This window comes from Bos javanicus, chromosome 6 (genome assembly GCF_032452875.1).
Source record: "Bos javanicus breed banteng chromosome 6, ARS-OSU_banteng_1.0, whole genome shotgun sequence".
Taxonomy (NCBI): Eukaryota; Metazoa; Chordata; class Mammalia; order Artiodactyla; family Bovidae; genus Bos; species Bos javanicus.
The window spans coordinates 111,720,057-111,742,781 of NC_083873.1; the positions used below are offsets into that span (position 1 = coordinate 111,720,057).

A 22,725-nucleotide genomic window follows, 5' to 3' on the forward strand; every position below is an offset into this window, starting at 1 on the left:
TTTTTTTCAATCAATACGTACTTCAGCACTATGTGACCTGCGGTTGGTTGAGACCTGTGGTTGGTTGAGGAACCACAGACAGAGAGGAGTCCTGGACACAGAGGGACCGTGGACATGGCAGGCTGGCCAGTGCATGTGGGGCTGGTACCCCAACCCTCAGGGGCTCAAGTGCTGATGATGGTTTTTTTCCCTAATTAATGAGCAGAATCATTCTGTACTTCCGAGGTCAGAGTACAAAGAACTAAACCTAAATTGTGAATGGAAATGTATTCCTAAGATACAGGGAAAAAATACATTACAAAAGAAGAAATTAACATGTCTATCATGGCACGTAAAGTTCCTGTGACTGGAATGGAAAGGTACTTTCTCCCAGTCTACTGCAGGCCGACTCCTCAAGATGGAAAACGCTCAGCCCCCTGCCTTGGCAGCTTTTACATTCTGTGCAATCAACAGAAAACCCGAAGATCTGCATCAGGAGACGCAGAACCTCTTCACTTCCACTGCTGTGATGGCACTTTGGCTCCTACTAAAGGGTGGGCTCACTTTCGAAGGGCCGCCAGCATCCTGAGCTTTCACTTACTGGCTGTTCCTTGGCTACCTACTCCCTAAACTCCTGCTGAGCCCTGACACATTCAGATCAGGGGTGCTTTTCTTGCAAAGATCCTTGCTGGGTTCAGAAGGACAGGTAACCGCTGCCCAGAGCGCCGTGCCCGACCAACGCCCCGAAGAGGCAGACTCTGTGAAGACTGCGGCCAGGGAGGGCCAGCAGCGGATGACCCTGGGCTGAACCAACGAGCTTAGATGCAGAGATGGGTCAGGACGGTCCAGGTCACACCCCGGGGCCTTGAGACAAGCGCAAGAGACTGAGGGGAGTTCTTCTCTGCAGTGAAAGTTCAAATCTTGGGGAAAACTGCCTCCAGGACAAGGCTGATATATCTCTACCATCACTTCTCTGTCCCTTTCTGTCTCCAATGCTCTTCTCTCTCCCCGCAGACGCGGCCCTGTTTTTCCCCATGAAATCTGAAGTGAGCTATGTCTTAGTTCGGACACTGAGCCCAGAGCACAGAACTCTGCCAAGGGCTGTGCAACTCTCAAGGGAATTCACTGGCCCCTCCCCCCACGCCGAGATAAGTATTTGTCAAGAGCTGGAGGTAAACATTTCTAATGCAAACCATGAGAAAAGGAGACACGCGGACACTCTTGGGCCCCTGGACTGTCTGTCCGAGCGGCTGGGGCACAAATGAAGCATCAGCCAGGAGCGCCTGCCCGCGTCCCCGCAGAAGTGTGGGCACAGATGGGCACACACTGAAACGCACACATCGCCCGCGGCCTTCTGTTTAAGCGCTGGAGGCTGTGCTTTATGAATGAAAGAACATGACAGGAATGAAACGCAGGATGGCATTAGTGAATCTGCATTAAGTACCAAAAGGTTTTAGGTAACTAGTTAAAGCAGAAATCTGTAGAGCTTTTAGGATAGAATGGCATAACTGGTCTCAGCCAAAGTTCTTTAAGAGATGAAGGGACTTTTAACACATATATGTTCAGTTGTGTCTCTTTATAAGCATTTGCAACAATGGAACAATGAGTTAGTATATTCTCTAAGAAGGAACGGGCTTCCCTGGTGGCTCAGCTGCAAAGAGTCTGCCTGCAATGCAGGAAACCTGGGTTCGATCCCTGGGTCAGGCAGATCCCCTGGAGGAGGGCATGGCAACCCACTCCAGTATTCTTGCCTGGAGAATTCCATGAATGGAGGAGCCTGGTGGGCTACAGTACATGGGGTTGCAAAGAGTTGGACATGACTGAGTGACTGAACTGAATCAAGCATTGAAAAGCTATAACCTCAAATAATATAATACTCCACTGCTTAAACCAAGACGATACTAAGTTCAAAATCTAGCATAAACAACTCTAACTTAGCTTTCTGTTGCCCAGGATTAAACCCGGTCGGGAAAATGCAGAAGCACTGTGGAAACACGCCACAATCCCCAGGCCCTGTGTGGCAGGCCCCTCTAGGCACTTTGTACGTTCTCTCCTTCAGCTTCCACAGAAACCCTATGAGACCCTAAGAGGAAGGGACCATCACCACCCTAATCTCCCGAAGGGCATCAGGAACGTGCCTGCAGCTGCAGTTGGGATTAACAAGTGGCAGAGCCAGGATCTGACTCTTGGCCTCTGGCTCCAGAGGGCAATTTCTCACTCCTGCCTACTATTCTAGACATTTCTTTAAAAGAACTTTTTAAACTCACAGGAATCAGCAACTCAGCATGTTTGATCTTTCAGCATAATTTAATACTGTATAATTTATCACTGTACTGTCATCTCATTTGGAAAAATGACTATGCTAAATACCAAATATAGCTACAATTTTTGCTCTTTGTTTCTAAAAAGAAAGAGGGGAAAAAAAGGACTGTTTCCACTGGATCCGCTGCTTTCTGTGCACTCTCTGCTTTGGTGGAAATGTTCCATTGCGTACATCATAACTGGTTGCTATGGAGATGACTGATTTTAAAAATTAAAGAGATTTATTCAAATAAAAAATAAAAGAAGCAAAACTGTTCAGAAACAAAGGATCCTGCTATCATATAAATGTCCCTGCAAGTGAAAAAGGAAAGCTGCAAAAACTGAAGAAAAATAATTCTAAGGTGGCATCACAGCCTCTCTGAAGTAAGATCGAACCCAGAGTGAGTTCACCTGGTGAAAACAACCTGGGCCAGCTCCGGTCTCTGTTTCCTTCTCTGCAGGACACTTGTGGATGACCGGGTGATATGCGTTTCCAACTCCAGAGGAAGCTTATCCACCAGCCCTGCCGATCAGCTTTGAACTGGTTCCTGAGTAATGCTTTCAGGGTGAACCTCTTCCTTATAAATGCCTATTAAACAGCAGCTACTCACAATTCATTTTGCAAATGCTGAAAATCCCACACAAACACATAAACAAATGGAGGAAGCTGCTGGACAAAGTGAAAAACCTGCTAATCTAATTTATAGCTTGGCTATCAGTTATCACAAGACAAGTACTATTAACCAAGAAATTCAACAGAACCTAAAATCATTTAAAACTTTCAGGTTAAGCCACGCTTGCGGAAATTAAACTTTCTGCATTTCTAAATTTTATCTTTTGGTCATTCAAATACTTTCCCTGGATTTGCACATTTACCCAGTAAAGGACCCCGTTGCTTCAAGGGCACTCTTGGGGAACAGAATGATGGAGCAGACGAAGATGGTCAGTGGCAGGGTTTTCCTCACCCTGTGCAGCTCACTAAGGTGCTCAGCTCTCTAAGACTGAAGCGTGAGCTGACAAGTGAACAGGAAGACCAGGAAAGAGGTGGCAGAGCCCGTGACCACGAGACCAGGGTAACCTGTGCCTACTTCATGTTCAAATCGCTGTTCGAACATGCCAAGGCACCAGCGCGAGGCACTTCATCACAAAATACACAGGCTGGAGCTATCTTTCTTTCCCTCCTAACGCTTCTAGCTGCTCATGGTATGACTGAAAGAATGAAGAAATACAAAGAACTATTGGAAAAATGTGAAAAGTCAAAAATGGTGTCCATTTTTGAAAGAGAAGTCATTTTCTAATTTTAAAGTAAACTGCAATAAACTATTGAGATTAAGAGGTTTTCCTTACTTAGAAGACTGAAAATTGAACACCTTAAGTTTTTGCAACAGACAGTAGAAAAATTAATTACAAATGCTTAAACTGAATGACTAAAGTGTTTCTTGGGCTTTAAAATGATTACAAACTATACTAGGAAAAAAAGCACTGGCTTGATGAAGCTATGTTTGGTGCTTGGATGATGCAAAATAAAAACCGCTCACATCGAAGGAACTTAAGCTCAGGTGAAGGAACTGATGTGGCGTGGGGAGTGAAGGACTTGATGTCAAACCTAGACAACACGTGCAACTGAAGTTCATTTTATCAAGTGTTCTTCCCAGGTGAGGGGAGATTCTGCTCAACTCCTGCACAAATGTGGACAAAGCTGTCACCACAGCAGGATGAGGAGGCTCGCTCCTTCCGAGGCGCCCATCTCCGAGCAGTCATGTCTGTCTCTCAGTATAATCAATATCTGTTTGTACTGATGTCAATTTGGCCAAGAGAATAGAAGGAAAATCAGGGTTTACTCACCACGAGGAGTCCCTGTGACACCACATTCCACTCTACAAAGGAAGTGAGAGTGCTCCTCCCTTCGGTCTGATTTACGAGAGAGAAAGAGAGAGAGAACGTTGTAATGTCGCTGCGCTACTGAGCGCGCCAAGGTGAGGAGGAGGAGGGGACGGCACCTGAGGTGGGAAGACCCTCTGACGAGACCCTGCTCTCTACGAGCGAGCACGGAGGCCCTGCCGGGGAGGGGCAATGACGGCCGGCCCTGATTCCCGGAGAAGTGATGCGAGCATGACAGGGGTAGCACAAATCACTCAGGTCGAAATTAAGGCTTCTGTCTAAAAAGAGGAAAAACCTCATATGTGTGCATGTTCGTGTGTGAAGTTCATTTCAGGGAGAACTACCTTGGAGGAGGTAAGGCAGGGGGAGGAAACCCAACGGGTTAAGAAACGCTCGAGCATCTGAAATTCCTAATTCTTCAGATGAGAGAGATTTCTGTGGGGTAAATTACCACTGCCTCAAAAACAGAAAGGTACCTGAAGCTTCCAGTAAGAGATATGCTTAAAGCCAGGGGGAGAATCAGTAAAATTTACTCGCACGCATTTTACTTGCTCTAATAGTTAAAAGAAAAATACTCCAGCATTTACCTTAAACCTCACCTACACTCACTGCTGTCTAAAATATCACAGCAAAGTTTTCAAAACCAGCAGTTCTTGGCACCAGATAGTATCGTTTTTCTCTACAACTTTGCTCACCTTCTAACGCAAGCAAGACTGAGGGTTCTAAAACACAAGATGAAGTCACAGCTTGGAGGGGTAAAAAGGATTCATAAAAATGCCAGGTAAATTAGAAATACACATACAACTGTTATTATTTATTTATTCTATAAGTTCGGAAAAATAACACTGGATACCTCTTTAGCATAAAGCACATTATGCTACATTTAGCATAATGTAGCTACTGTAGAACAGTCTACTTTTCTAAAAACAAAATACTTTCATTCTTTCAAGAAACAAAGACATCTCATATAATAAACCAAAACTTAATTCTCATTTTCATCTCATCATTTAAAAAATTATCCTAATTCAAGAATTTTCTCAAATGTTTTTCCAAAATTATACTACCCTACCTGAGAAAGAGGGAAGAAATACATAAATCAATAGGCTTTTAGAGAACCTGCATGCATTTATTTTAACCTACAAGAAGGTATGTAAGGGCAAAGATTTTTCAAGATTGTTAATTCGTTAGCAATAATTTTCACCTAAGTGTTCTTGAAATTGCTAAGGGTGGGTGTAAACGTTTTATGGAAGCAGTGCACCCTTTGCAGATAACGTGCATACAACTACAGAGTCAAGAAAAATTACCCTGCCAACATCTCAAAATAAAAAAATATTTTCACAGGGTCGGAGGCTGGCAAAGTGCCCGCCAGCGGAGCAGCCACAATACAGGCCAGCCTCCTTAAGGGCTGCGGAGTGGCCTCAGAATGAATGAAAAGCAGCGAGTCAGCTTTGTGTCAGGGCCGATAAAACCTCCAAGCCAAACCCTGTGGCCAGTTTATGGAAGATTCAGAAGTGGGTTCAAAGAGTCCATTCTAAAGCAGAAAACCTGGAAGACTGTCAGCTTCCACAGACCCCACAAATGTGACTGCCAGATGTGACTGCACGTACAGGAGGTGAGAGCACCGATCCCATTTCTGAAAGGAGGGCCGTGCCAGCCCTCGGCCACTGTCGGACGCCAACAACATAGCACCAGGGCCTGCGAACTGCTGCTGTGTTCATGCCAGCATCTTAACCACTTTGACAAATATCCTTTCTCCTCCCTCCCCAACTCTTTGGGTATAATTTCTAAGAACTAAGAGACTAGGAAGACAATAACTTTGTTTGTTTGTTTTGGGCTGCAGCTAGAGGCAGGTGAGTTTTAGTTCCCTGACCAGGGATCAAACCTGTGCCCCGGCACTGGAAGCGTGGGATCTTAACCACTGGACTACCAGGAAGTCCCTAACTTTTTCTTTTTTTTTAACAGAAAGGAAACTAAAACACAGGAGTGTGAGAAAAAGGAAATAGAAAAAAATACAATTGACCTCTTTGCTGATCTTTTTCATTTCTTAACTCTTTGAAAAAATTAAGTCAGACTGAAGGAAAGAGCACTTTTTGCTTGCTGAAAAAGATGGAACATGATACAGCCACAGGAAAGAAAAATCAAATAATCCTGAACAGAATAGAATGTTGGAAGAAAAAGAAGGCAAAACTTGTCTGATTAATAATTTTCTAAAAGAGAAAATGTATTCATATACTCTTAAAATATCTGAAAGGTTTTAGACTTAGTATTAACAATAGTTTTGGTAATACAATTTTTTACATTATATTTTAAGTTTCAAATATTTCAAGTTAGGTGCTTTAAGAAAATAATGCTCAGAAGACTTTGCTTTCTAAATTGCTCAAAGAAAATATGGACTGCAGCCCATGTTACTGTCAGCCAAGTACTCCATTCTGATAAAGCACACTTAAGGCGCTGAGACAGGGAGGCAGGGTCTTCATATTCTGTATGATCTGCCTATACTCATGGAGTGCTTAGAAATGCTGACGTTCTGTTATACCATTTTAACTGTGCTTCACAGTATATACATATATATAAGTGACGGCATAAAATGTAATTTTTCAGAGGATCCAAACTGCAGAAGCAGCAAGACCCCTCTGCCCAGGAAAACTGCACGGCGCCTTGCAGCAGGGTGACAGGCTGCCCTCTAGTGTCGGCCTGGCTGCAAGAGAGTGAAAACAGAACAGACGTGAATCCTGCTTCAAAATGTCACTCAGATTAATTTAGATTAAAAAGTATTTTAGAGTAATATATGAAAGCTATCATCTTTATTTTATAGGCTAAAAAAAAAAATCTGAAAAGGTCTAGAAAAGGTTGGCTCCAGGGACCATCGACCCACTGAAGCCACCAGGAGCAGAGGGCTAAAGGCGTCCTGGCTCTCTCCAACAGCTCTCCCCGATTCCAGAACAAACACCAAAGGGCTTCTCTAGGTGACCTTGGAGCCTTGCTCCCCCAGGGGACACAGACACAGTCTAGATGCCTCTGCCGCAGCGAGAACTCGGCTCTTCAAATAAGAGCCGAGAAACAGAGGCCCTTGGGAACACGGCAAGTCCCCTTCGTCACTCATCCCGTGAATATCCACTGAGGGCTTGAGAGACCCCAGGAGCCCCTCCAGAAGGAAGGGGTCTTTAGGTCACACAGCCTTTGGACCCTTTGCCTCATCACGCCAACAGCCACACAGAACACGCTTAAAGACAGCTAGAGCAGGAACGTGCCTCACACTGCCGAGCTGAGAATAACTTAGAGGCAACCTGGCTCATGGAGCAGACATCAAGATCTATATATGGCATGAGGCAGCCTCACCTGGCTTTACCCAGCTTTCCATGTGTTCATCCTTGTTACACAATCACACATGAAGACTTCTGTTTAGTAATGTCTTACTAGATTTTTGTTTTTTTCTGCTCTTCTGAAAAGGTAACTGAAATAACCATGACTTTATTGAGCTCCCAAAGGTGATAAAGAAATAGGGATGGTATAGAAGGTGAGGCTTTGTGAATGTTACAGATGTCTTCCAAAAAGGTTTCCTGGTATGAATAAGGCCTTCTTAAAAATTCTTCCAAAAGCATAAAGCAAGTACTTGAATCACTTAAAGTTGATGGTAAATTCCTAAAAAAGATTTTCCCATTTGATTAATTGTACTTAATAAAATATAAAACATAATTCTTTCATTCTCGAAGCAGAGTAAGACAAGAGTATAAAGTGTTACATGTAACAACAATGTGATCTTAATCCTTGTAATTGTTTTATTCCATGCAATCTTGCAAAGGAGTTTTTACTCTTATCATAATATCATGATAAATAAATTCTTCTAATTTATATCAGAGGGATTTCTTCCTTACTAAAATGATTAAGGCTCATTTTCAAAAAGGCTGAATGTCATTCGGTACTTACTAAATACCAAGTACACACTCATTTACTAAAAGAGAAACTTCCAGGACTTTAGTCTTTGAAAAGAAAACAACCTATAATTCTGGATATATTGTATATTAAACTCAGTTTCTGTGGTTATTGATAATAATGTTATTAATTATACATTTAATATACCCATGGAAGAGTCACCTACTTCACAGCTATGTTTCACATATTATTATCCATTTCAGTATTCTGAAACTTTTCGGAATGAAATGTATTTAAAAAAGTGACGCAATGTTAGAAATGCAACTTGGGCAACTGTGCTAAGAACTGTAAAAATGTTACACAGAGGGACTACACAGAGTAGAGGCATGGAGATACAAGTACGGAGGAAAAACTGTAAAATCCAATCTCTAACCTCAAGACCAATAAAGCATCAAGATTCATGTAAGCTTTACGTTTTCATCTTCCTGTTCCTAGTTTTGGAAGAGAAGGAAGGAAGGAAACTAGTATCTGTTCCTGTCACTACACTGGGTATTCTTTTTACATCTCTCAATCTTTGCAGTAAGATACTGGCACTAAATACCCGCTTTCTGAGGACGGGGATACAGGCTGAAAGAAGTCAGGCAGTGGCTCACGAGTCATCAGCTCATCACTGCTAGGCCAGGCTGTCTGGTTCTTCCCACCAGGACAATGCCTTTCAGGGTTTTCCCCTCTCACAAATCAGAGGGAGACCGGTCTCACCTGTAAGCAGGTAAGGCTTGCCAGACCACAAAGACGGTGGCTCTCCAATGAGGTGGAGGAGCAGCCCGCAGGGGGAGTTCCGTAAGGGCTACTGATGCCACCCGCCCCTCCACTTCCCAGCCTAGAACCTGCTCCTCACTTTATACAGACGATGCCCAAGAGGCTCGGGACATGAAGAAAATAAAAGTACAGGCTGAGCCTGCACAGTGGCCATGTGGTCGGTCCTGACCCTCCACACTGGGCCCTTTCTATACTTCCCTGGTGGCTCAGATGGTAAACAATCTGCCTGCAACGCAGGAGATCTGGGTTCGATTCCTGGTTAGGAAGATCCCCTGGAGAAGGGGAAGGCTACCCACTCCAGTATTCTTGCCTGGAGAATTCCATGGACTGAAGAGCCTGGTAGGCTACAGTTCATAGGATTGCAAAGAGTTGGACACGACTGAGCAACTAAACACACACACACACACACACACACACACACACACACAATCTCCTGCATTATTAACATTTGTCGCCTAGCCAAAACAAAGTTCTTGTTCAGAACTATTTGGAAAAAAAAAAAGTACACATAAAAAGTAGAAATATTAAATAAGCATATTATATAATATTCACTACAAAGATAAACAGCATTAAGGGCCAAAGTATTAAAGAAACTTAATGAGTTATTCCTATTCTAAAAAAATCTATCCAAGTGATTATTAAGCACAAGTAGCAAAAATAATTTAAACCTTTACAATAGTTCATCATCTTAAACTTACCTTAGGCCATAGCAAGGCAGGGTGAAGAGCCTGAATAGGGCCAGGAAGACTCTGACAGGAAGCAGGGTGAACACATAGAGAAACGCATCCAGGCACAGAAAGATTCCAAAAACCATGAGCTGGATTTTAAAAGGAGAGAAGAACGTGAAAGACAAAATGCAAAATAAATGTTCTTTAAAATATTGTAGATGAAAATTTCAAACAATCAAGGAATTTCTAAACTTGGTAGAAAATTCATTTCTCATAACTTAGCTACAGGAATAACAAGTTAACAGTTCTCCTTGTGTACATGAGCCATATTCTAATGAAAAATTCCTTTTCAAAATGCAAGCTTGTAGTTCTTCTTCCGGAGCCTTTGGTTTATCATCTACACAAGTCAATTATTCAAAAGACAAGTCACCCTCAACCACAAGTATGCCACATCTGACATAGTAGCTCTCTGGGTACTTCCTCAAGCTGCAGAGATGTTATAGAAAACCTTTCAGATAAAACTTAAACTCTAAATTTAATGTAAAGAGATTATTGATTTTAATACAATTTTAGGTACACTTGAACTTGCTGTGCAAAGAAGTCATTATTCCTAACTGGAGGAGTAGCTGTTAATGTCTTCATCTCTTCTGCTTTCTCGTGTACTTGCCACATCCTTCCTATTTCGGGTGACACTGTACACTTTTATCTGTTACATTTAGGACCATATTTCATGCTCTCATCACTTCATGGCAAATAGAAGAGAAAAAGTGGAAGCAGTGGCAGATTTTATTTTCTTGGGCTGAAAAATCACTGCAGATCCTGACTACAGCCATGAAATTAAAAGAGGTTTGCCCCTTGGAAGAAAAGCTATGACAAACCTAGACAGTATATTAAAAAGCAGCGACTCTGCTGATAAAGGTCCATATAGTCAAAGCTGTGGTTTTTCCAGTAGTTATGTATGGATGTGAGAGTTGAACCATAAAGAAGCCTGACTGTTAAAGAACTTATGCTTTCAAATTGTGGTGCTGGAGAAGACTCTTGAGAGTCCCTTGGACTGCAAGGAGACCAAACCAGTCAAACCTAAAGAAAATCAACCCTGAACATTCATTGGAAGGACTGAAGCTGAAGCTCCAATACTTTGGCCACCTGATGAGAAAAGTGGACTCAATGGAAAAGACCCTGATGCTGAGGCAAAAGGAGAAGGGGGTGGCAGAGGATGAGATGTTTAGACAGCATCGCCGACTCAATGGACATGAGTCTGAGCAAACTCCAGGAGACAGTGGAGAACAGAGAAGCCTGGAGTGTTGCAGTCCACTAGGTCGCAAAGAGTTGGACACAAGCTAGCGACTGAAGAACACTATTTCACAGATGGAGGGTAGAATCTTGTGATGCCTTAGCAAATAGCCACACCCAGGCTGCTAACCTGTACTATTTCAAGAGGAGTGACTTTCTGTACATTTGACACACAGACATGGTATGATGTACACACCCTCACACACAACACTCCATGTATTCTTGGTCAATAAACTGACCTACAGAAATGTACTAAGTAGCTAACACCCACTGGAAGTTACTGGAAGAGCTGCATACCCTCCCCGCAATTTATATGCTGAAGGCCTGACCACAGGCCTCCCTCCCCACACCTCAGAATGTGACTGTATTTGGAGTGGGGGCTCTTTCAAGAGGCAATCAAGTTAAACTGGGGTCGTAAGGATGGCCCTTGTCCAGCGTGACTGGTGTGTCCCTGTAGGAGCTGTTAGGGTGCAGACACACCCAGGGAAGATGATACGACACGGAGCAGACGGAGTGCGCAAGCAAGGGGAGAGGCCTCAGAAGACACCAACGTGATGCCCCTTCCATCTTGGGTCTTCTGACCAGGCTGAAATCGTCTCTTAAAGAATCGGACTTTCTGTTGGAGAACAGTCATCCTTCTTAGGCTTAGAGAAACTTGTTTTAGTATTGCTTCTCATCTATGGCAAGCACCAGTAACAAACATCTAAGGGCCTTCCCATCGCATTTTAAATCAGCCCAGGAAGCAAAAATCCCCTGACCCTTGCACGCTCAGCACCCAGGGACCACTGGAGCTGTCGTGACGACAGATCACAACGTGAAAATGGAAGGAAGCAAGCAGCTGTGACCAGACACTTCAACGGGGGCCAGGAAAGCACCGCTACGCCTTGCAGGCTCAGAAAGGCAAACAAGTGAGTCCACTCCTGCGCCTACTGCTCAGGTGCTACGTTTCTTCACAAAGCACAGCATTCTTTTAAATCCTTTGCAAACGATAATGAGAAAATGTCCTTAAAAGGCAATAAACAAGACGTGATCCTGAGAACAGTTACCCCTGAGGGAGGGAGATGAATCCTGGGCGCCCTAATGGGCGCTGCGCTCCAGGGCGTCTGGTTTAATCTACCTGGTGACCCAGGTCTGGGTGTCTGTGCTAAGTGGACTCCCGTGTCCTTGGGCCTCTGGGCATGTGGCATTGAGTGCTGACTGCTTCATCCCTGTCAGCCTGCTCCGCACACCAGGAAGCCACAGTTTTGGTGGCTGGACTCTGGACCAGGGCCAAGTGTCGGAGTGCAGGAGCTGGCCTGTGCACTGCGGCTGTCTACCCCCCGGCCCCGCAGGTTTGAAGCCGTGTGAGCGCAGCAAAAGATCTCACGCCCAGTTTTTGCTAGGTATAGGAGGCAGCGTGCTTTGGCATCTTGATAAAATGTTGTAGACTGCTGTGGTTGCTTAGTCGCAGTTGTATCTGACTCTTTGCGACCCTATGGGCGGTAGCCCGCCAGGCTCCTCTGTCCGTGGGATTTCATAGGCAACAGTACTGGAGTGGGTTGCCATTTCCTTCTCCAGTGGATCTCCCCGACCCAGGGACTGAACCTCAGTCTTCACTGTAGGCAGATTCTTTACACCTGAGTCACCATGGAAGCCCACCTTGATAAAACAGACAAGTATTATGATTTACTTTTCACTGGGATCAAATAACCACAAAGCAGTCATGCAGTCTTAAGCAATAGCTGATGAAATTGTCCCTAAAATGTACAAGGTGTAACTACAAAGCAGAGAGACTGGTGTCATATGCCACCCGCTGTTTCCCTTCTCAGAAACAAAAATCTCCTTTAAATGTCACTTGAAAGGTCAAAATGAATACAGTGGTGTGGCTAAAATCAGAGGAGCACGATGCTGCTAGGATGCGCCTCTTTAGACCGTGGGTGAACACCCGTCCAGGCAGACGGTGGTCCCGTCACCGTGCGCCCGGGTCCCTGTCTCTCACTCGCCCCGCCCCCGTTTCTCTCCTGCTCCAGCTCCCTGCACCCCCACTTCACCCACCGTGTAGAAGGTGGTAAACTACATTTAAGTACGTGTAAGTCATAACTGTCTCTTGCCTTAGCTGTGTCTGAGCTTTACGGGGTGGTGGAGGGGGAGCCTTACAAATACGTCATCTCTCTGAACCAGCAATTATATGAATGAAAAAAAAAAGTGAAGTTGCTCAGTCGTGTCTGACTCTTTGCGACCCCATGGACTTGTAGCCTACCGGGGTCCTCTGTCCATGGGATTCTCCAGGCAAGAGTACTGGAGTGGGTTGCCATTTTCTTCTCCAGGGGATCTTCCCAACCCAGGGATCGAACCCAGGTCTTCTGCACTGCAGGCAGATTCTCTACCAGCTGAGCCACCAGGGAAGCCCAATTATATGAAATATAACAAAATGCAAAGACACCAAAGCATAATGAACATGCTTCAAAAAGAAATCCTACACTGCAGTTGCAGGCTTTTATCTCTTTTCCAGCTGGTGGATTTTCCCGGGGATGGATGACAAAATGCTATACGAGGTTTTGTGTGAAAACTTCCCAGGGCTGACTCAGGCTTTGATTTCTTCCTTCTCTCTTTTAACTAAGCATTCATTGCTCGCTCTAAGAGTCCCCTGCCTTTCTGTCTCACGGGAGATCTTGTGTGGAAGGGTTTCAGAAGCCTTTCGCAGGTACTGGGCAATAGGGCAGGGCGCTGGCCTCCATCCAGCCTCATCTCCACCTGGACCTCATCACCATGCCCCCAACTCTGCAGCAAGGTTTGGGGGCTCACCTGGTACCTGAGCGGCAGAGGCAGGGCCAGCCCCCCGCAGGTCTGCAGGAGACGTGGCTTTGAGACTGAAGCACTATTTCTACTAATGACACCTGCCACTCAGCCTCAGTCTCGCCACTGGATTTGGGCTTGTATGTTAAAAAAAAAAAAAAAAAGGATTTACCATTAAGTTTTTAACATCTGAACTCCAATGTGAAAACCAACCATGATTCTGTAACACTGGTCAACATCACCTGCTAGTGAAAAGTTCCACAACCAGCTCTTACCACACTCATTTTGAACCTACTGCTATTGCTCTTGATCATCTGAAAGATTAGTAGCCTCAAAACAAATAAAAACAAATCAAATGCTGGCCCCTCTCCATGGAGAGCAGAGCAAGGTTTCTTCACCTTTTAAAAATGTTTCCTTTTTTGACCAAAACCTCCTGCCTTCCTTTTAATGCCACTTGGAATTTCAAAATAAATAAAATGTTATGGCTACAATTAAAAGCAGCACAAGGATTTGGAAGATGTCTCTTTGAGCTGCAGAAACCACCTCTGGCAATTCTGTATCCATTCCCCCACAGCCCCCAAGCAGCGCCTGGAGCAGAGGCCGCTGCTATGGGGTGGGAGCCAGGAGGCAGGGGTCAAGCAGGAGGAGGGCTTTCTTTCCGCCCCTGGTCTCAGTGTGTGAGGTTCTGGGTCCACTCCTGCATCTTGCTCAGTCCTATACATGGGATACGAGGTCACTGGGGAGGGACCCCTTCCCCAGCGAATTCAAAGCTAAAGAGGAGGACTGCACAGTAAGGGCTGGATGAAGGATGTACTCTGGGTGCGCTGGGGACAAGATAAGGGCTGTGTGCGAGCTGGGGTGGGGACAGGGGCTGGGGAGTGGTCAGCAAAGCTCCCCCATGAGAGAGATGGGCACGAGCTGCTGCCAGGCACAGAAAGAAGGAAGCACCTTGATGAGAGCGCCTGAGTGCTCTCCGCTAGCTTCACAATGCCATCTCAGGACTGTCTCACTGACACAAAAGCGAAACAGCAGCTGCAACTACCTCTTCTTAACATACCCTCAACACTACAAAGCAACAAAAAGGCTTTACATGGTATTTTCATTCAGTTCCTATTTTGAAAGAAGTTTTTGATTTATTTTTCCTAAATGTTTATCACTTGTCTGACTGTCAAAAGAGCAGAACTGAGTTCCTCCACTAGCGAGATCAAATCTCCCTTCTCTGACTCTCTCCCTTGCTGCCACATCCTCTCCTTGTGGGCAAACTCATTCACAGGGTCATGGACTACCGGCCTCCTGAGATGACCGAGTCCAACCTCCTAATCTCAAACAAAGACAGTCAAAGCCAAAGCAATGCCTTGATCGGTGGACCTGAGATGAGAAGGTGAGGCTGTTCATCTCCACCCCAAGATCCCCTGTGCGGCACTAACCTCTCCTTTGCAACAGTAACATAGTCTATGCCCCAAAGACAACATTCTGTACCTACCGTCATACTTATCTCTTCAACCTGATGTGACCTAAGTAGTTACTATTTAAGACTAAGCAGTTGAATTCAATTTTCTATAAATAACGTACAAAGCATGGTAACAATGAAAAAGACTGTCAAAATGCACAGAATTGTAAGGCAAAGAAAAGTCAAAATTATGATTTCACCTTAGTTCTACATCTTAGGATAGGCAAAGCTATATAAATGTATGTTACCATAGAAAAGTAATTTTGATAAAAGTCTTCATAATAATCACCCCTACATCTGACATGTGTTTAACTTGAGGGATAGATGTCTTAAAGAAGTAAATTAATCAACTGGTTTGAACCTGAAGAGCACACACCTGGAGTGGTCTTGACCTCTCCCTGCTTCTTTCATTTCCAGTCCACGCTGAACATCGCTATGCTTCAGAAGCAGAGCTCTGGAGGGGGCAGATGACCCCTCATCACCCTCAATCTCTTTCTCCCTTTGCTGGAAAAGCCTAATCTACCCCAGCCCAGGCCCCGTGCAGCGGGGTGGCTGTGTGGCTCAGCCTGGCCCACAAGGCATCGGCGGAAGAAGGCACACTGGGCACCACTGGGGAAGCTTTTATTATGAAAGGGTCGGTGGAGAAGGTGGCGCTGCCCATCTTGTCTCTGACTGTAATGCAGATATAAGGTCGGAGGTGCAGCTGACATCTTTCTAGTGAAAGGCAGTAAGGGGACCAAGAGCCAATCTGCCAGTGATGGTGAAAGAGAAAGAGAAAAAGGACTTGAGTCCATGCTGGCCGCATGAATCCGCTGGAAACAGATCTCCTTGCTCTAGGCTTGTTAGAAGTTGTAAAAACCTTTTTGTTTAAGTCACTGTTAGGTATTCATGCTCACTCACTCACTCGTGTCCGACTCTTTACAACCCCAATGGATTGTAGCGCACCAGGGATTTCCCAGGCAAGAATACTGGAGTGGGTTGCCATTTCCTTCTCCAGGGGATCTTCCTGACCCAGGGATAGAACCCAGGCCTCTTCTCTGTGTCTCCCACATCAGTAGGTGGGTTCTTTACCATTGTGCCACCGGGAAGCCCATTCCGTTATATAATACACACAGCTAAAAGTATTCTAGAGGAGAAAGTTTTCGTTTCCTCCCGATGCCAGTCTAAACCCCTCAGCCTAACCTTCCGTCACCTGGTTCCAGCCCGTCCTTTCAGTGCGCCTGTCCTCTGTGTTCCTGACAACCTCCCAGCTCTGGGTCTCCTTAGCATACCTCACCCCTCACCTCCACATGGACTTCCCTGTGGCTCAGATGGTAAAGAATCTGCCTGCACTATGGGAGACCCAGGTTCAATCCCTGGGTCGGGAAGATGCCCTGGAGAAGAGAATGGCAACTCACTCCAGTATTCTTGCCTGGAGAATCCCATGGACAGAGGAGCCTGGTGGGCTACAGTCCATGGGGTCACAAAGAGTCGGAAAATATGGAGCGACTAACGCTAACCAACACCTCCACGTATGCCCTAAACTGTACAGAAGTGACCTCTTTTTCCTCATCACCTTGCCATTCCCTTCATTAGTCCCATGTTTATCTCTGTACTTCCCCACGGTAAAAGTGCCTGGAACCTAGCACTCAAATCAAAAACTGAGAAGATAACTGCATGAGGGCGGGTGGTTGGTTGTTCAGTCACTAAGTTGTGTCTGACTCTTTCTGACCCTGTGGACTGCAGCACACCAGGCCTCCCTGTCCATCACCAACACCCGGAGCTTGCTCAAACTCATGTCCATTGAGTCAGTGATGCCATCCAACCATCTCATCCTCTGTGGCCCCCTTCTCCTCCTGTCTTCAATCTTTCCCAGCGTCAGGGTCTTTTCCAATGAGCCAGCTCTTCAAATGAGGTGGCCAAAGTATTGGAGCTTCAGCATCAGTCCTTCCAATGAAGGGTTGATTTCCTTTAGGATGGACTGGTTTGATCCTGCTGTTCAAGGGACTCTTAAGAGTTTTCTCTAGCACTACAGTTCAAAAGAATCACTTCTTCGACGCTCAGTCTTCTTAATGGTTCAGTGCTTACATACATATATGGCTACTGGAAAATCAATAGCTTTGACTATATGGACCTTTGTCCACAAAGTGATGTCTTTGCTTTTAAATACACTGTCTAGGTTTGTCATAGCTTTTCTTCCAAAGAGCAAGCATTATCTCTGTGGCCATCAGCTAAACCCCCATGAAAGATATAAGCTTCACTTTCAGATAGCTTGACTGCAAGGAGAAAGGGAAGAAAACATTTTTCCTAAAGGTTCTTTCCGCCTGAAATCAGCAATCCAAGAGGCCAGGGGTCAGAAATCATGACCCTTCAGGGTTAGAAGAGCCCTTTATTAGCAAGTGAAGCAGTCTGGTTAGAAGTAGAGCTGGAGATCAAAGAGGGACACAGAGAACCTTGAAAACCAGTCCCCTCCCACCCACTCCCCGCTGGACTCAGCCCAGGTGACTGCCATCCCCACTGCAAACGAAACAGTCACTGCAGTGCAACCAGGGGACAAGAAATCTTTCAAACTTTTTCCTGTTCTCCCAGGCAGGGCATTCCAATTTGCTAAGTGAGACTTGTAAAGATTTTAAAACACTTACAGAAGGCTTTTGCGCTTGTTTAGTTGCTAAGTCATGTCCGACTCCTGTGAACCCATGGACTGTAGCCTGCCAGGCTCCTCTGTCTATGGGATTATCCAAGCAGGAGTACTGGGTGGGTTGCCATTTCCTTCTCCAGGGGATCTTCCCCGCCCAGGGATCCAACCTGGATTCTTTACCATTGAGCCATCTAGGAAGCCCACAGAAGGCTTACCATGTAATTGACATTCAGATGAGAACACTGAGGCATACAGAAACAGAAGTGAATTGGTCACGGCCTCATACTTGATAAACTGTGGAGCCAAGATTCAAATTCAGGCAGGCTGGCCTTCGAGTTCATGCCCTTCAACCACTTTGCTATCCTGGCTCTCAGTTCAGGATGCAGAGATACTGCAGTTTAGCTTCCTCCTTGTGTGGAAGAAAAAAATAGAGCTCCCCAGGTGGAGCATATGTGCAGTTAGTAGCAGATCCAGACAAGAACCCCTGGCGCATGTGGGAGCGTGGAGAAAGGACTGCAGAGGAAAAGAAAAAGTGTTGCCTCCGGTCAACAAATGCTCCAGAATTTTATATCCTTACGTCACATTGAGAAGTTCAGGCATAAAAATGTGCTAATAACTAGAAAAACTACTTTAAATATATAAGTAATTCATCTTTATTAAATGTCAAGTATAACATGTTAATCTACTGACAACATTACACAAAAAACCTGTCTTTTTTTTTTCTTTTTAACAACCACTAAACAGGTTCAGTTGGAGATGCTGAGTTGACCTTTCTCTTGACTTTAAAAGAATAAGCATTAATTACATGCTTTATAGTATCTGCAACCCCTGAAAACACAAAATGCTCTTTAATTATCAAGTTTCTCTTTCTGCAAAGGTTAGGTGGAAATACAGTAACAAGAACATTTTTTTAAAAATTAGTATGGCATTATATATTAAATAAACACAAAGGTAACCAATAAAAATAAGTTATATTACCACAAACGTCTTGACTGCCTCTCAACTCTCACGATAAATGCCTGAAGTGGGACCCCGTCCCCACATCAAATAAAGGCCTTAGGGACAGCAGAGTGAATTCACGCTGTTATGAGAGATATTTAAGCATGGAATTAAACTGAAATCTAAGTCTGCTTTCCTCTATGCTCCACTTAGTCTTAAGTTGATACAAAAGAAACTGTGGTTTTGGACTGTGAATTTTAGATTATGACTACGCTCAAACACATCTTTATTAATCAAAATAGGAACCATTACAATCCACACATTTTTGCCAACAAAAATGTTTGTTTATTCCCGTAGAATAAACATTCATGCTTCAGGATTCAACGGACTCTTGGAAGCCATCTTCTGCCTCCTGCTGGCTATGGCCGTGTTCTCCCTACAAAAAGCTGTCAGAATGCTCGAGGAAGTGGTAGTCGGCTGGCGAGAGATCAGGTGACTATGGCGAACGAGGCAGAACTCTGCAGCCCAATTCGTTCAACTTCGGAAGCCTTGGTTTTGCAACGTGTGCTTGGGCACTGTCGTGCAGAAGAACTGGGCCCGCTGTGCTGACCAGTGCTGACTGCGGGCATGGCAGTTTTCAGCGCATCTCATTCATTTGCTGAGCACACTTCTCAGATATAGTGGTTTTGCCAGGATTCAGGAAGCTGGAGTGGATCAGACTGGCAGGAGACCACCAGTGTCCAAGACCATTTGTTTTTTGATGCAAGTTTGGTTTGGGGAAGTGCTTTGGAGCTTCTTCTTGGTCTAGCCACTGAGCTGGTCATCACTGGTTGTATAAAATCCACTTTTCGTCACACATCACAATCCGATCGAGAAACGGTTCGTTGTTGTTGAAGAGAATGAGAGAAGACGACACTTCAAAACGATTTTATTTTGATTTTTCAGTCAGCTCATGAAGCAGCCACTTACCGAGCTTTTTCACCTTTCCAATTTGCTTCAAATGCTGAATGAATGTAGAATGGTTGACAATGAGTTCTTTGGCAACTTCTTATGTAGCTGTAAGAAAATCTGCCTTGATAATTGCTCTCAATTGGTTGTTGCTAACTTCCAACGGGCAGCCACTAAGCCCGTCATCTTCAAGGTTCTCACCTCCTTTCTAAAACTTCTTGAATTACCACTGCATTATATGTTCATTAGCAGTTCCTTGGCCAAATGCACTGCTGATGTTGTGAACTGTCTCTGCTGCTTTACGACCCACTTTGAATTTGAATAAAAATATTGCTCAAATTTGCTTTTTCTCTAATATCATTTTTATAGTCTTAAAATAAACGTAAAACAAACAGCAAGTAGTAAGTCATTAGGAAAAAAAAATAAATTGAGAAATGAGCCTTAAAATGGGGTATAACATAACCACATTTATATAAGAATGTACTCCAATATCAAAGAGCCAAAGCACAATTACTTTTGCACCAACCTAATAGAAGAAGAAACTTCTCTAAACTGAAAAAGATGATATTCTTTTGTATATTTTAAGCAGTAAAACACCTGAAGTATTGTTCTCAGAGACTAAATCGACATGTCCTAAATAGGCCTAAAACCAAAGCCTTTCTCGTGGGCAACAGGATTAGAACATAATGGCAACTGTGTGTGAGCGGTGTCCACCAAACTTTTCTCACGCTAATAACGTTTCAAACACGTACAAGTGAAACCGAAGTTTCCAAAAAAAAAACAACAAAACAAAACACTTACCCTGAGTACAAGCAATGAATGCAATGTGATACTTTTTCTATTCTTCAATTAAACAGAATAAATCCTCATTGATTACAACTTAGTGCATGGGTTATCCCACCTACTAGTGGCCCTACAACAGACCACAGGTTGAAAAACACTGGTTTATACTGAAGCCCCATCAAGACCTGCAGAGATTTTCCCAGAAGACAACTTAGAACTCACAATGACAAATATGAAATGCTTACAAGTTTCTGTGAGAAATCCACCCAGAAACTTGCTTGTGATTTCAATGCTGCATGGATCATAAGAAACTGTGGAAAATTCTGAAAGAGATGGGAATCCCAGATCACTTGACCTGCCTCTTGAGAAATTTGTATGCAGGTCAGGAAGCAACAGCTAGAACAGGACATGGAACAACAGACTGGTTCCAAATAGGAAAAGGAGTACATCAAGGCTGTATATTGTCACCCTGCTTATTTAACTTATATACAGAGTACATCATGAGAAATGCTGGACTGGAAGAAGCACAAGCTGGAATCAAGATTGCCGGGAGAAATATCAATTACCTCAGATATGCAGATGACACCACCCTTATGGCAGAAAGTGAAGAGGAACTCAAAAGCCTCTTGATGAAAGTGAAAGAATAGAGTGAAAAAGTTGGCTTAAAGCTCAACATTCAGAAAACGAAGATTATGGCATCTGGTTCCATCACTTCACGGGAAATAGATGGGGAAACAGTGGAAACAGTATCAGACTTTATTTTTCTGGGCTCCAAAATCACTGCAGATGGTGACTGCAGCCATGAAATTAAAAGACGCTTACTCCTTGGAAGGAAAGTTATGACCAACCTAGATAGCATATTCAAAAGCAGAAACATTACTTTGCCAACAAAGGTTCGTCTAGTTAAGGGTATGGTTTTTTCTGTGGTCATGTATGGATGTGAGAGTTGGACTGTGAAGAAGGCTGAGTGCCGAAGAATTGATGCTTTTGAACTGTGGTGTTGGAGCAGACTCTTGAGAGTCCCTTGGACTGCAAGGAGATCCAACCAGTCCATTCTAAAGGAGATCAGTCCTGAGTGTTCTTTGGAAGGACTGATGCTAAAGCTGAAACTCCAGTACTTTGGCCACCTCATGCAAAGAACTGACTCACTGGAAAAGACTCTGACGCTGGGAGGGATTGGGGGCACGAGGAGAAGGGGACGACAGAGGATGAGATGGCTGGATGGCATCACTGACTCAATGGACGTGAGTCTGAGTGAACTCCGGGAGATGGTGATGGACAGGGAGGCCTGGCGTGCTGCGATTCACGGGGTCGCAAAGAGTCGGACACGACTGGCGACTGAACTGAACTGAACTGAATGAAGAAAAGAACTGTGGTGCTGGAGAAGACTCTCGAGAGTCCCTTACTATAAGGAGATCAAACCAGTCAATCCTAACAGAAATTATCCTTGAATATTCACTGGAAGGACTGATGCTAAAGTTGAAGTTCCAAAACTTTGGCCACTAATATGAAGAGACAACTCATTGGAAAAGACCCTGATGCTGGGAAAGACTGAAGGCAAAAGAAGGGGGTGGCAGAAGATGAGACAGTTGGATGGCATCACCGACACAATGACCACGAATTTGAGCAAACTCTGGGAGAGAGGAGGACAGAGGAGCCTGGCGTGTTGCAGTCCATGGGGTCGCAGAAAGTTGGACACAACTTAGTGACTGAAAGACAACAGATGAGGAAAGAGCAGGATGGGGGTACTGAGCCTGCCTCTGATGAGGTGACAGTTATGGGGGGTTGCTGTCACTGTGAGTTATTTCTACCGCAGGTGGAGTGGTACAAGGGCTCAGAAGGACACCTCCTTAGTTGAAGTCCATAAAGTCTGCCTGTGGACAGTGGACACGACCCTCTGGGCTCGCCCAGAGCAAAGAGGGAGGCCAGCAGCTCAGACAGGCGGTGGACGAGCATCCAGGCTGCAGAGAGAAGGCAGGCCCCCGGCAGGGTTAGCTGCAGCAGCTTTCCACTTCTAGCCCATGGCTGATCACGGCAGAAAAAAGCGAGCTTTGAAAAGCAGGTTCAGGTGTTTTAAGAAAGACACAAGAATTACTGTAAATAAAAAGCAGAAGAAATGTCACCCGCCAGGTTCCTCCTTAAAGCTACTCTAATACACAAAACAAGGGAGCTGCTGCCCTCGGGAGGAGGGCTGCACCGCTGCCCCCCGCTCCGCACCACAAACACCTCCCTTACCTCCAGGCCTTGGCTCCAGCACAGAGCCCTAGAGAAAAGCAGTGACACGGGAACAGCCACGCGTGTTTGAGGACCCTGGCCAAAGGCACCAAACGCCTGCTGGTTCCTCCACTGTCTAACCTCACCCCAATACAGAACCCCCCAAAGCTCTCGCATGCAATCTG

At 44.8% G+C, this 22,725-nt stretch overlaps 1 protein-coding gene across 3 annotated transcripts in view; it reads right to left on the bottom strand.

Moving 5' to 3' along the window:
- The window catches only part of TAPT1 (transmembrane anterior posterior transformation 1), a 62,073-nt gene that overhangs the window by 22,836 nt on the left and 16,512 nt on the right, over nt 1–22,725 (bottom strand). For all 3 annotated transcript variants that reach the window (XM_061420893.1, XM_061420896.1, XM_061420894.1), the window contains exon 3: nt 9,552–9,670. In XM_061420893.1, the coding sequence (XP_061276877.1) occupies nt 9,552–9,670 (119 nt within the window). The remainder of the gene's footprint in view (nt 1–9,551; nt 9,671–22,725) is intronic.